Source organism: Procambarus clarkii, chromosome 58 (genome assembly GCF_040958095.1).
Source record: "Procambarus clarkii isolate CNS0578487 chromosome 58, FALCON_Pclarkii_2.0, whole genome shotgun sequence".
Classification (NCBI taxonomy): Eukaryota; Metazoa; Arthropoda; class Malacostraca; order Decapoda; family Cambaridae; genus Procambarus; species Procambarus clarkii.
This window is the reverse complement of record NC_091207.1, coordinates 21713184-21727256: the sequence shown is the minus strand read 5'-3', so window position 1 is coordinate 21727256 and position 14073 is coordinate 21713184. Positions and strand designations below refer to the sequence as shown.

At 38.1% G+C, this 14073-nt stretch overlaps 1 protein-coding gene across 4 annotated transcripts in view; it reads left to right on the top strand.

Annotated features, from left to right (window-relative positions):
- Positions 1–2539: 2539 nt before the first annotated feature.
- The window catches only part of LOC123767895 (DNA polymerase eta), a 33122-nt gene continuing 21588 nt past the window's right edge, over positions 2540–14073 (top strand). The window contains exons 1-4 of one of the 4 annotated variants that reach the window (XM_045757971.2): positions 2595–2633; positions 4826–4901; positions 5194–5627; positions 8753–8930. In XM_045757971.2, coding sequence (XP_045613927.2) covers positions 8803–8930 — 128 coding nt within the window. In that variant the 5' untranslated portion in view covers positions 2595–2633; positions 4826–4901; positions 5194–5627; positions 8753–8802. Of the gene's footprint in view, positions 2634–2722; positions 3384–4825; positions 4902–5193; positions 5628–8752; positions 8931–14073 lie in introns of those variants that run through there. The other 3 variants (XM_045757972.2, XM_045757974.2, XM_045757975.2) reach the window with 3 other exon arrangements.

Genomic DNA, 14073 nt, shown 5'->3' with positions numbered 1-14073 from the left:
CTAGATAGTATTTTTTGTAACTATGTGAACTATCGTACATATATTGAGGTAATGAAAAATTAGTAGAATTTGGTACTATTCACCTTATAGTCCGTAATAATGAAGTTTAAAACCAAACTTAAATATTCTTCGACCTAGTATAGCACATATATGTTCTATATTAATTTTTATTTTATCTATATATATTCAAGAATTCTTACATTCTTGTACAGCCGCATAGCGTTTCGGGCAAGTCCTTAATCCTAATTTTACCCTGGAACACGACCCGCCAAATCGTTTACCAACCAGGTACCCATTCACTGCTGGGTGAACAGAGGCGTACATGTTGTTTGTTGTTTAAGATTCGCTACCTGGAACAAAAAGTTCCAAGCAGTGAGCCCGTAGTAGACTTATATACAGTTAAAGATTGGCGCCCAGTAAATCTTCCCCGTCCTAGGGCAAATGGGGGGACTTTGACAAGCCGTCGGCTTTCTGTCTTCGTCGAGGACTCTAGTGTTAGTGGCCTTCAGGTAAATTCAGGTAAATCTCTCTAGTGGTCTCGATTAGAGAGAGGAAGCCGGCGGCTTATCAAAGGCCCCCATTGTTCCCGAGGATTTTATTCAATTGGATTTTGAACTGAAGTAATGTCTTAGCATTTGCGGCTTCGGCGGGTAAGCGGTTCCATTTATAAGCTAATATAGAGGGGTATCCGGCGGTGCCTGAGCCTCTGTCCGTTTGTCTCTCCCTCCCACTCTCTCTTCCTCTCCTCTTTACCATTATCCCTCTCTTCCTCCCTGCCATTCTCCAATTTCTTCTCCCTCTCTCTCTTCCATACTTCTTCCTTCTCTCCCATTTCCCCTCCCTCCCTCCCTACGGCACAGTTTTCCTCCCTCTCATTCTCCCTTCATTCCATTATCTCTCCTTCCTTTCTGTTCGCTCTCCCATTCTCCCTCCTTGCCATTCTCCCTCCTTGCCATTCTCCCTCCCTTCCATTTACCCTCCCACGCTACCTGACAGCCTCCTGCCTTCCTTACAATTCTCCCTCTTTCTCTCGTTTTAGCTCTCCCACTCTGTTTCCCATTGGGCAAAACATGCTCAAGTAATACTAAATCAACATTACCAACGTGGAAGCAACGTTATCATCGTTATCGACGTTGATTCAACATCGATATAACAGTCGAGAAAAAATATGCAGAATAATCTATGGACAATCAAACCCACATTTCAGAATTCAAAGCATGGTTGTCCCAATTAATAGAAGCTAATCCTACTTTACGAAGGACATGGTAGTCGACTAACTTTCACACATGAACCGATGAACCGTGTCGGCTATGGGAGTGTTACAGGCCAGTCGGGATGGGCTCCAGGACTTGTATATAAATAAATATATATATAAATAAATAAATAAATAAAATAAATAAATAAATAAATAAATAAATAAATGTTTCATAAAGTCTGTAATATTAGTTGTTCTGTCCGTAGACTTATGTATTAATTTCAGTTCTTCTTTGTATAGTTTTATGAGAACTAGAGGAGGAGGAGAGCAAGTTCAAGTATGTTTATTGAGACAAGAAAGAAATACATCTCAAAGGGATAGAGGAGCTTAGGCTATTTCTACCCCCCCCCCCTTCTAGGAGGAGAGCGGGAAAAGACATACGGGCTCACCATAGCCCGTGCTACTTGGGACTTTTTGTTCCAAGTAGCGAATCTTAAACAACAACAACAACGGGAAAAGACGGGAATGAGAAGCATATGCATACTGATAACATTTCTATGCTGAATTTAGCTCAAATTAATTTAATTAAAATCAAATCACATCATTTGTAGTGTAACGGAAAGCTTTACCATCCCGTAAGAAAAATTATGAAAAAATATAATTTGTGGAAGATTCGGTTTGTTAGGTAACTTGGCTTAATAGGTAACTTGCCCTATTAGGTTGCAACAGGATTATAGACCCATGGAACCACCTACCCGTTAAAGCCGTAAATGACAATAAAGTGATGAACTTTAATATCCAGCTTACAAATATCATCAGGACAAATGGGGGGACCTTTGACAACCTGCCGCGGTTTTATCCTTATCGGCCGCTGTAGTGTTAATGGCCCTCAGGTAATATATATATATATATATATATATATATATATATATATATATATATATATATATATATATATATATATATATATATACATATATATACTGTATATTATTATTATTATTATTATTATTATTATTATTATTATTATTATTATTATTATTATTATTATTTTTAAGTCATTCAGTAGCCTGCTAGGGAAAAATCTTTCATCTTTCCCTAAAAATATAGATGAAGCATCCTGTTGATAAAATAGGTTCCGGTGCGCCATAAAGATATTGAAGAGTACAAGTGCATATTCTAAGTAGAAGCCGATTATTATCATGAAGTTTAATACATAAGTAGTATACGTACTGATAAATGTAATATTGTTATTTATTGAATTTTTGTGCATAAATAATGTGGAAAAATGTTTAAGTTAAAAATTCAAAACCAAATATAGTACTACGGTAGTATTTTGTTTTATGAAGGTATACGTGATATAATTTCCTCAACAAGTCAAGTCAGGAAACTTGTTTACAATAGTACGGGCCGAGTGGCTCACTGGTGTCTGGTCATGGTAATAGTAGTGTATATTAAGCATATTTAGCAAATAGTTAATTTGTATTTAGGTCGATGAAACCAAATTTTGCAGAAGTTTCGTGATGTAGGGAGTGTTGAATAGTGACAATGGCAAATTCCCGCCAGAATTGAAAATTAGGAATAATGTTTTTCTTTTAATCCACAAAAGTATACCTGTGCTTATGAAATATAAGTTTAAGTGCATTTAGGGAACTTCAAATATGTGATGTGTTGGTGGGGGACTGTTACAGGTAATGTGGTCTTAGACTTGATGTGTCGTAGTCCAACTTTGTGCCTTATAAGGCCCTTCTAGGGTCTAGGTAATACTGTACTGTGAAAACTCAACATTTGGACAATCACCATAGAGAATGGTTGTAGTCAACTTGTAATAATGAATCTGTCATTGTAGCATAGGATTCTGGAATCTATCATTGGAAAGTTAACTTTATTATAATACATAATTTGTTTTGCCAAGGACAGGCCTGTTTCTATACTGTATATGCCTTATATTGAATTCCCCCTCCCCCCTCCCTGGTGAAACTACTGACCCTTCCTAGGATGCATCCCCACAACAGTTGACTAACTCCTGGGGTACCTATTGCTAGGTGAACAGAGGCATTAAGTGAAAAGAAACATGTCCAACCATTTCTATCCCACCTGCAAATCTAACCCGAGATCTCTGATTGGGAGTCGGAAATGGCGTGAACTGTACTACGAGACCCTGTAAAGGAGTTGGCTGGCTTTTGATGTAGGTCCATAGGCGATTGATGTTTGGGTCATTGAGTCAGGTGCTTCATTTGTTGTGTCCAGTTGCAGCAGTTTGTTGCTGTGTGCCACCTGTTTTACTGTGGTTGATGCCCTGTTTGTTGATATGATTTCCTTGATTCCCTGTTTTAAGAAATGTTTATCCCAAGTTGTCCACAATGGTTAAATATTTTCATATATATATATAAAATATATATATATATATATATATATATATATATATATATATATATGTCGTACCTATTAGCCAGAACTCACTTCTCAGCCTACTATGCAAGGCCCGATTTGCCTAATAAGCCAAGTTTTCATGAATTAATGTTTTTTCGTCTGCCTAACCTACCTAACCTAACCTAACCTAGCTTTTTTTGGCTACCTAACCTAACCTTACCTATATATATAGGTTAGGTTAGGTTAGGTAGGGTTGGTTAGGTTCGGTCATATATCTACGTTAATTTTAACTCCAATAAAAAAAAATTGACCTCATACATAGTGAAAAGGGTAGCTTTATCATTTCATAAGAAAAAAATTATAGTAAATATATTAATTCAGGAAAACTTGGCTTATTAGGCAAATCGGGCCTTGAATAGTAGGCTGAGAAGTGAGTTCTGGCTACTAGGTACGACATATATATATATATATATATATATATATATATATATATATATATATATGTATATATAATATATATAATATAATATAGATATGCATACAATATATATAAAGAGGCCTGCAGGCTGCTGCAAGCAACAACCTATTAGACTAAGCTCTCTCAGGTCAAGCCTGGCCCCAGGCTGGGCTTGGGGAGAACAACAACTCCCAGATCCCAATCCAGGTACATTTGTCTCTGATGTGACATAGTTATCTGTTTTAGGAATGCATATTGACCCTTATTGGTTCAGTTTAGGAACAGTTTAGGTGGGGCTAGAATTTAAAATGTTAATACACTCCATCTCCTGTACAAAGTGACTTGCATCTAGTTCGATACAGGCTGGTGGGGTGCTAGAAATGTGCGTATTACAATTTTCAAGTGATGTGTGTTTACCTAATATTCTAACAGGGAGGGCAAAATCCTTTCTGTACCCAGATCTCCCAATGGAGATGTCCTTGGAAGAGAATTTGTACATTCACAGTGATGAACCATGTGTAATCCAGTAATATATATTATATATCATTGGACAGAGCAAAAACACTTTATTATAGAGTGAAATGTGAGTATATTGGCCTATAACACTCACTTAAGGATTGTGATGAAACACTTGTACTGTTCAGTATTGTGCTGTATCTTCTCTTCCATGCCACATACTTTTATGAGTAAGATTTTAAAATAAAGGCAAGTTCTTGTCCTTTCAGATGATATAGCTGCATAAGATTTATCACTGCAAATGTCACAATTACAACAAACTCATTGTTGGAACATTTCCACAGTTTTGGGGGGATGTTGAGCAACTTTTGTCTCATCGCAGAGCATCATGCTGACTCCCATGAAAAAGGCCATCTGCAAGTAAAGCAATTAATAAATGTGAATTGTGTCGGAAGCATGAAAGTTGCATCAATGTATTGAATACTGTATATTGTATTCTATAATTATCTTTCTCAGGGCGAGATTCAAGATTACAGTACAGTACAGTACTTGGGACCTGTATGTGAATGAGGAAAATATTTTCTTTGAAAATTACCTAAATTCATAATTCAAGTTTCAATAAGTGAAATTTGTCAGAAAAACTAAAATTACTGATATATGTCTAATGACTTATAAGTTTATAAATCTTAAGATATAATTTTTTATTCTGCAGGATTGCCGCACTTAAAAGCAGTGTATGGGTAGCATCTTCAATATTTACGTGGTAAAATCTAATGGCTTGAAGTTGTAACATGAAGAGGAAATGTACATCAAATGAAGGGAAGGAATCCAATAGACAGACAAAGTTAAACGGCAGAAAAAGGAACAATATAACAAAATCAGTTGAAATAGAAGTTACCACTACTGTTGAAGACTCCAACATTGTTATGGATTTAAACACTCTTGAAAATTCTGAAGATATCTTTTCCTCATTATCTTCAAATCTAAGTTCAGAGACAAGTGAAAGTGACTTTGATTTATCACCACAGGAAATCAAGCAAATTAAATGTAGCTTAACTTCCAAAACCTTTGTGACTTCAGAAAGGAAAGCTGAATTATGGCAAGAGATTTGTAACGAGGCGGCCGTAACAGAGTAGGCCGAGATAGGTAATGTTGCCACAGTAACTATTTTGTTAGGCATTGCCGATAAGGAATACTTTAAGGTTTTAACAATTTTGTTTATATTTGGAGGGTGGGGGAATAATTGTTTATTTGCACAGATGGGTACAGGAATAGACACTTCTGACTTCTGTTAGCAGGCTGGGAGCTTTCCCTTCTCATAGCTCATGGTAAGCCTTTATCCATTAGTTTTCCTTGGAACATGACCTGCTAGTCGATTAACAACCAGGTACTTAATTATTGTTGGGTGAACAGGGACTGACAGTTATGGACCTGTTCACTAAATCCTCTCTGATCAGGACTCGAGCCAAGATCAATTCACTCGCAAGGCACAAGGCAGGTGTGTTATCACTACAGCAATATCTAGAGAAAACTGTGTATCTGGTAAAAATTTTAACATTAACATAGTGTTGTATATTGGCAAAAGAAAGGTTTCTTTCACATTCAGTTCAAGTAATCCCCTGGAGGCTGATTTTAGAACTACTGTAGTTTAATCCTTCTTCATTGGAGACACAACTTTCATAATACAGTACTGTATATAAAAAAAGCATAGTTGCATAAAAGTTTTGTGTTCTAATACTGTATCAAGAAACGCTTTCAACAGTTATTACATAAATTTCTACCTCAATTAGTTTTCACCAGAGGTCTTTTTTAATTTATTTAATATTTCTAAAATGGATGCCTTATTGTACTGTATTTACAATGCTAATTGGGGTTACCCATTTTTACAATACAGTACTGTATCTGGAAAATGCCTTTGCATTTTGACTTTAAACTTTCAAGACTTATGTAAGGTGGTTCAAGGAGGAATCTTATTATTATTTTGCCATGTAGTCCCATGTTGGCAGATTTTAGAACCATTTTAAGACTCACCCGGGAAGGAGGTGTGGGAATGAATTTTGACCTTAAGACATTTACTAATTCAACCTTGGCAGAACTTTTTTTTACTTTTGGGGTGCATGACTTTTGTCCTGTTCCTTAAGTTGTCCAGGGCTTTCTTTCATTTCTAGTCTGCCCTTTTTCCTCTAGAGCAGTGTTTTAATTTTTTTTTTACTTCAACTCACAGCGAGAACTGCATATTGTATTGTGACCCGATATGCCTATATAAATCCAGCCCATACTCTTGTTTAGATAGTACTGTACTGATAATAATTACGTGGACCATCATACATTTATTGACATAATGAACAATTAGGTAGTACGATTTAGTAATGTTGGATTTGGACAAACCAGATAATGTTTTGTATTTGCTAATAAAACGTAACCCTAACCTAACCATCTTAGGCCTAATGCACTGAGGCTTAATATAATATATACTATATACAGTATGTGCTATACTAGGCCTTGGGATACAGTATTTAAGTTTGGTTTTTAGCTTTATTTTTTCTGGACTTATAAAGTGAATACATAGTACCAAATTCTACTATCTAATTGTCCATTACATCAATATATGTACGATGGTCCACATGGTTACAAAAAGTATTATCTAAACAAGTGGGGGGTTGAATAAATCACAAACTCTGACAATTATGTTCATTTATTTACTATTGACACATAATAAATGAATATTTATGGATAGAACCTATTCAATTAAATTACATTTTTCTATTTTTAGGAAGAATATAGAAAAATGAAACATTTTGCACAAAATTTTAGCAAGAAAGACACAGTAAACCATTTTTTATTAAGTTTTCATATGAGAAGGATGTACAGTGGAACCTCGAGTAATGAGCGACTCCAGTTATGAACATTTCGAGTAACGAGCGAGCCAGTCGCAGAAAATTTGTCTCGATTAATGAGCAAACTACATGGTGCTTCCTAGCATTCCTGCTGGTTCTTGGACGCCTCCGACGACAGTGTTGTTGTTTCGCAAGACGAGCATTTCACATGACGAGCATTTCACATGACGAGCTCGGTGCTGGAACGGATTAAATTCATTAATCGAGGCACCACTGTACTTGTTTTTTCATACGTTGATTCCAATTTCCAGGATTCCATAAAGACAGTGCTACACGCATACCTATTGAGCTGGTTTCTATCTTTCATTTTTAATTGAGTTTGTGGGGAAAATCCTGGTTCACACAAACAAGTAGTAGTAAAAGATAATAGTATCAATATTGTCTTTTGACTTACAAGTGGAAATTCTCCTTTAACCTTAATCCAAAACGATGACAAATTTAATTGCTCAAAATTCTTCGTCTGTGTAAATGAACTACTAAGATGTAGCAATTAAGCATCTCCTACAGGATCAAAGTTTAACTCAATTATTGATTAAGGGCATTTAAATTCAAATAGATTTTTATCCATTTAAGACTTTTCTTTACTGTTTCAAATTTCTGCACTGGAAAATAGTCTTGTTTACCTTGGGCTACCTGATTTCCTTTAAGCAGTCAATTACCTAGTGGGACCTATGCTTTTTGCTTGATATTTTCACTGTTTTGAGTTGGTCTGTCTTCCCCACTCTTCCCTCGCCATGTAGAATAAGCCAGAGTCTAGTTGGCTTGCCAAAGACAAAGATGGGTTTCAGTGGCCTGAAAAATTCAGGTCACTGAAACCACTTAGCAATCAGCTAAAGGCTTATTGGTTCCTGACCTAATCTTGGAAAGGTACTGGAGGTCCACCAGAGAAAATTTAATTATACTGTATTTAATGCTTTATTTTTTAGTGTTTTATATTATTATACATAATGAAAAGTAGACAAATTCTCTGTAATTATAATGTTGTAAATGTATTATTAATCTATATACTGTAATTGTTTTTTTTTCTAATGAGACCTTGTTTTGCATAGTTTTAGCAAATTAAACTGTTTAAAAATGTGACACATTTTTACGAGGATAGTGTTACCCTGTACTTCACTAAGGTATAATTACATTAATTATAATGCTGCTGCTTAATAATACAGTATGACAAATAATCCAAAGATTGTGAAGTTTGTGTTTTGAAATATAGTACTGTATATATGAACCAATCCTGAGCATATTTTATAGGGAAGCTTAACTAATAAATTTGTGAATTATTTGCTAAATAGGTGGGTAATTTGGGGCTTTCATGTTTCTGTGAAAGATTTATTAGGCGAGAGAAAATATTTTGAATAATGAAATATGTTTCTGCAGAACTGAGTCGTCGATTGTAAACAGAGAGAGTGAGTGGGTAACGTGCCAGTATGACTGAGAGAGTTGTGGCTCTGCTGGATATGGATTGCTTCTATGTGCAGGTTGAGGAACGTGACCACCCATACATCAAGGGCGTCCCCGCAGCTGTGGTCCAGTACAACACCTGGAAAGGTGGAGGGTAATGCTTCCCTTTCTTTTTATTGTACAGGTTTTCTGTGTTATTAAGGTGCTGTGTTTTCTCATTTGGTCATGTAATGATGTACTGAACTGTACTATTCCGGTAACAATGTAGAGATACACAAAGACAGTGCTGTACGTAGTTGACATTAATATTAGATGACGTTACTCTAGTTTTGTCTTGCTGTTTGTCTTCATCATTTTGTTGTGGTTTATGAATTATACTGTTAATACAGTAGTTTGCAAACTTACAAGCAATTTCTTGATTACTTCATTAAAATGTTCAAGGAATTATTTTGTTTCATTGAAAGGTCATATGGAACTATTTTGTAACTTGTTAAATAGATCTAATTTCTCATATTTGAGAAAATCAATTGATGGCATAACAATAAGTACAGTGTGTAGTTCTCCCACGAGTGTGGCACTTAACTCTTAAAGTGCGGTTATCATCATATGTTGATTCATGAAGTAATACAGTTAGCACCATATGTTGATTTTAATTATTATTGTCTGGGTTTTACAGCAATGATGGTAATGTTGATATAATAACTCTATGTGAATGTTGTGGAGTTTATCTTGACCCATGAAAAAAAGGGGTCAAGACTCCTGCTACTGTTTCACTATTGCTTTGTATGTAAATGCGGTTATTGTCGCAAATGTTACTAAGCCAATGCGATAATCGTCACAATATAAAATTCCATTATAATTACATGATATGTATACATATTATGCTCATCTGGTTTTCACAACACTATATGGTTGTAATGAAGTGTACTAGGTCAGCCAATCATTATTTGAATACAGTGTACAAGCAGTGCGACAGTGTGGCTTGCGCTGCGTCGGATTCGGCTCTACGATCAAGCTCCATTCGAACTGCACTTCGGTGGTTCATTGCCTGAACCACAGGGGGTCTCGGCTTTCCGTGGCTCTTTGGGGTTGGTCGCTTCGAGTGGCTCTTCTGCTGAGTTCTCAGGTTTTAACTCTCCTGCGGTTCATATCTGGAGTGTGTCCAACATCCTTGAGGATGGCCTGTCATGGTTCATTCCCCTGTTCACAGAATGGACGGTTGACGCCGACTCGTTCTGTTGGCTCTGCCGGGCCACCGGAGGTGGACCTCTTTGCGTCGGCGTGGTTGAGGTGTTTCCCCATCTATGTGGCGCCCTTCCCTGACTACGAGGCCATCGCAGGAGACACTTTTTGGCAAGACTGGTCGAGGTGGAGTTACCTGTATCTCTCTTTCCCCCTGGTACAGCTGTTGCTTTGGGTTCTGACTCAGCTCGAGTCCTATTGGGGAAGGGTTCTCCTTATGGCCCATGGTGGCCGGCCCAGTCTTGGTTTCAGGCACTGCTTGCTCGGTGTCCGAACCTGGTGCATTTTCTGCAGCTCCTCCTCTTTCAGCAAATCGGGCCGGTGAGGTACCTTGCTGGTTTACTCTACTCTTCCATGTTTCGCCTCTGGAGTTTCTGACACGGGTGTATCACCATCTGTATGGTGACTAGGTGGCTTTTCTAATGGCGTCTCGCCTGCGGTTGTCTTCTCGGCAGCAGTATGAAATCTCTTGGCGGTCTTTTTGCCACTTCCTTTCACTAATCAGGTTGTCTTCGGTTTCGGATCGTGTTGTGTTGCTTTTTCTTTCTTGGCTCTTTCAGGACAGGCATCTTGTGCTGAATACTGTCGCCTCGTATCGTACGGCACTGACAGAGGCCTCTCCAGCTTGCGTTCGGGATGGATATCACTTTGGCTCCGTTTCGCAAGCTTTCCCGTGCCTTTTTCCACCTCTGGCCTGCTCAAGTGCCGCCTGAGCCGTCCTGGGCTTTGGACTGAGTGCTCTCCTTTCTCTCTTCTCCTCAGTTTGTGGTGGTCCCTACAGTCCAAGACTGTTTCCAGAAGGCTTTGTTCTTGTTGGCTTTGACTTCTGGGGGTCATGTTGGGAAGCTTCATGCTCTCCTACGGTGCAGAGGCTTTTGCTCTTTTGGTCTGGGTGGATGTTTTGTTCGTGTGCAGCCGTCTCCTTCTCTTCTGGCGAAAAATAAGAACAGATTTCCAGAGGGGTCCGTGGGTTATTGATGCTTGGTTGGTCAGGCTGGGGGTGCATCATGTTTTGTGTCCAGTTGCGGCTTTACGCCGTTACCTGCGCGCCTCGGGTTCTGTGTCCAGGGGCGCACTGTGGGTTGACCAGGTTTCTTTTGTTCCCCGTTCCAGGGCTTGGGTTTCTCAGATCATCCGCAGGGCTATCAAGTCTAGCCAGCCTGTGGTCTACCTTTGTGCCCATGATGTTCGTAAGTTTGCAGCTTTGGCTGCTGTGCTTGGCAATATGTCTTGGGCTGACATTCGGGCACTGGGGTTTTGGAGATCTAACATGGTTCTGGCTGCCCGTTATCTTGCTAATGTGCCGGGCCCTCAACGACCCGGTAAGTTGTTGAGGGCCCTCCCGGGTAAGATCCTATTTTCCTTTGTTCTGGAAACTGGAACATACTGGATGAGTGACAAGGAGTCTTCTGACATGGATGAAAAATTTTCTGGCTGATTAATGAGGGCAGTAATCAGAGGCAATGTATCAGACTGGATAAATGTTACTAGTGGAGTACTACAAGATTCAGTTCCAGCACCAGTAATGTTCATTGTCTATATAAATGATCTACCATAAGGAATACAGAACTATATGAACATGTTAGCTGATGATGCCAAGCTACGCGGGAAGATAAAAACACTTAGAATATTGTCATGCCCCTTCAAGAAAATCTGGACAAAACAAGTGTATGGAGCAACATTTGGCAAATGGAAGTTAATGTGAATAAATGCCATGTTATGGAATGTAGAATATGGGAAAATAGGCCCCACACAACCTACAAATTATCTGAAAAAGCTTTAAAGAATCTGAAAAAGAAATATCTTGGGTTGGTTCTGGATAAAAAGAAATTGTCACCTGGGGCTCACACAAAGAACATTATGTGAGGAGCATATGCTATACTTTCCAACTTTAGAATCCCTCTTTTATATACATGGATGGTAAAATATTAAAAACAAATTGTTCATGACCTTTGTGGGGACCAAAGTTGGAATATTTGTAGCAGTTTTATGATGCCCATATCTCAAGATGCACATGATTAAACTAGAAAAGGTCCAAAGACATGCAACTACAGTATATGGCTTTTGGATCTGAAAAACAAGAGCTACAAGCAGATGTTAGAGGCATTACATATGCTAAAAGCTAAAAGATAGCAGAAAAAAAGGTGATATGATCAATATGTACAAAACAGTAACTGGAATTGACAAAGAAAAAATTGTGAAATGGCAACTTCAAGAACAAAGAGGAAATAGGTTCAAACTAAGTAAACAAAGCTGCCAAAAAAACATTAGAACGTTCACTTGCAAACTGAGTGGTACAGCATATGGAACAAGTTAAGGGAGTAAGTGTTAGAAGCCAAAACTGTCAGTACATGTACAGTGGTACCTCGAATAACTAATTTAATCCGTTCCGGCGCCGTCGTCGTCATGTGAAACGGACGTCATACAAAGCGAATGTCCCCATTGACATTAATGGAAATCAAATTAATCCGTTCTACCACCGAAAAACATCAATGTGATATTTGACATTTTAAATAATGGAGCAGCTTACCTTACATACTCTACACAAACTTTTATGACATTTTTCTTTCTTCAAATTTGTTCAATATTTATTTTTCATTTGTCTTATAGCAAAAGGTTCGTTCGGTGTTCGGCAGGTAGGCTGCTCCATACCTTGAGGTTACCTTGAGGTGCTTCCGGGGCTTAGCGTCCCCGCGGCCCGGTCATCGACCAAGCCTCCTGGTTGCCGGACTGATCAACCAGGCTGTTGGATGCGGCTGCTCGCCATGTTTCTTAAATAAAAAATACGAAAATAATAAAAAATGAAGAATTTTAAAAACCAGAATAAATGTCAAAAGGTTCGTTCGGTGGTCTACAGGTAGGCTGCTCCATGTTTCTTTAAAAAAAAAAAGAAAAAAAAGACAGTTAAAACAATTTGAAAAATGGACAAATGCATTAAGGTTCGTTCAGTGTTTGACGGGTAGGCTGCTCCATTATAACAATCTTTCTCTGTTTCAAATATGTTCCATTTGTTTTGTATTTGTCATTTACGTCTCAATAATGGAGCAGCCTACTCGACAAACACTGAACGAACCTTAATGGCATTTGTCCATTTTTCAAATTTTCAACTTTTTTTATTTTTCGTTTTTTTTTTTTATTTAAGAAACATGGAGCGGCCTACCTGCCGACCACTGAACGAACCTTTTGCTATAAGACAAATGAAAAATAAATATTGAATAAATTTGAAGAAAGAAAAATGTCATAAAGGTTTGTTCAGTGTATGTACGGTAGGCTGCTCCATTATTGAGATGTAAATGACAAATGCAAAACATATGGAACACATTTGAAACAAAGAAAGAGTTACTGTATAATGGAGCAGCCTACCTGCCGAACACCGAACGAACCTTTTTAACATTTGTTGTATTTCAGAAATTTCATTTCTTTTTTCTACAAAAACGTCAATGCTCTGCAACATCTCAGCAGGCACCCCTTTATATCCCAGCATCATTAGCATCTTTAAACAAGAACAACATAAGTTATTTGCATCGTCGGAGGTGTCCGAGAATGTGCAAGAAGCAGCATGACCCCACCATGTGGTGTCGTCGTTATTCAAATGAGTGTTCGCCATACAAGACGAACTGTTGCCAGTCGTTACTCGAAATGATCGCCATTTGAGGCGTTCATTATTCGAGGTACCATTGTAGTTTCAAAGCGTTATATGACAGAGAGAGAGTACTGGGAAAATGAGAGACTACAGTGGTATCTCGGTTTATGAATGCCCCTCTTTACGAACTTTTCAGGTTAGGAGCCCGATTTCTTTGGAAAATTGGAATCGAGTTACGAACTTTACTTCGGGATACGAGTTTGTTGATACGCAAATGGCCGACCTAGCACGTGGTGGCACGGCGATTGCGCCTCAGTTTTCCAGTGCCTCCCACCTAGTGACTATCCCACCTGAATTCTATGAAAGTATTTACAGTTTTTTCTGATTTTTGGCTATTTGAACATAAAAGTTGTTATTATATATCTTGCCGTGGGTCCCAAGAAAGCCAGTGGTAAGGTTCAAGACAAGAAAA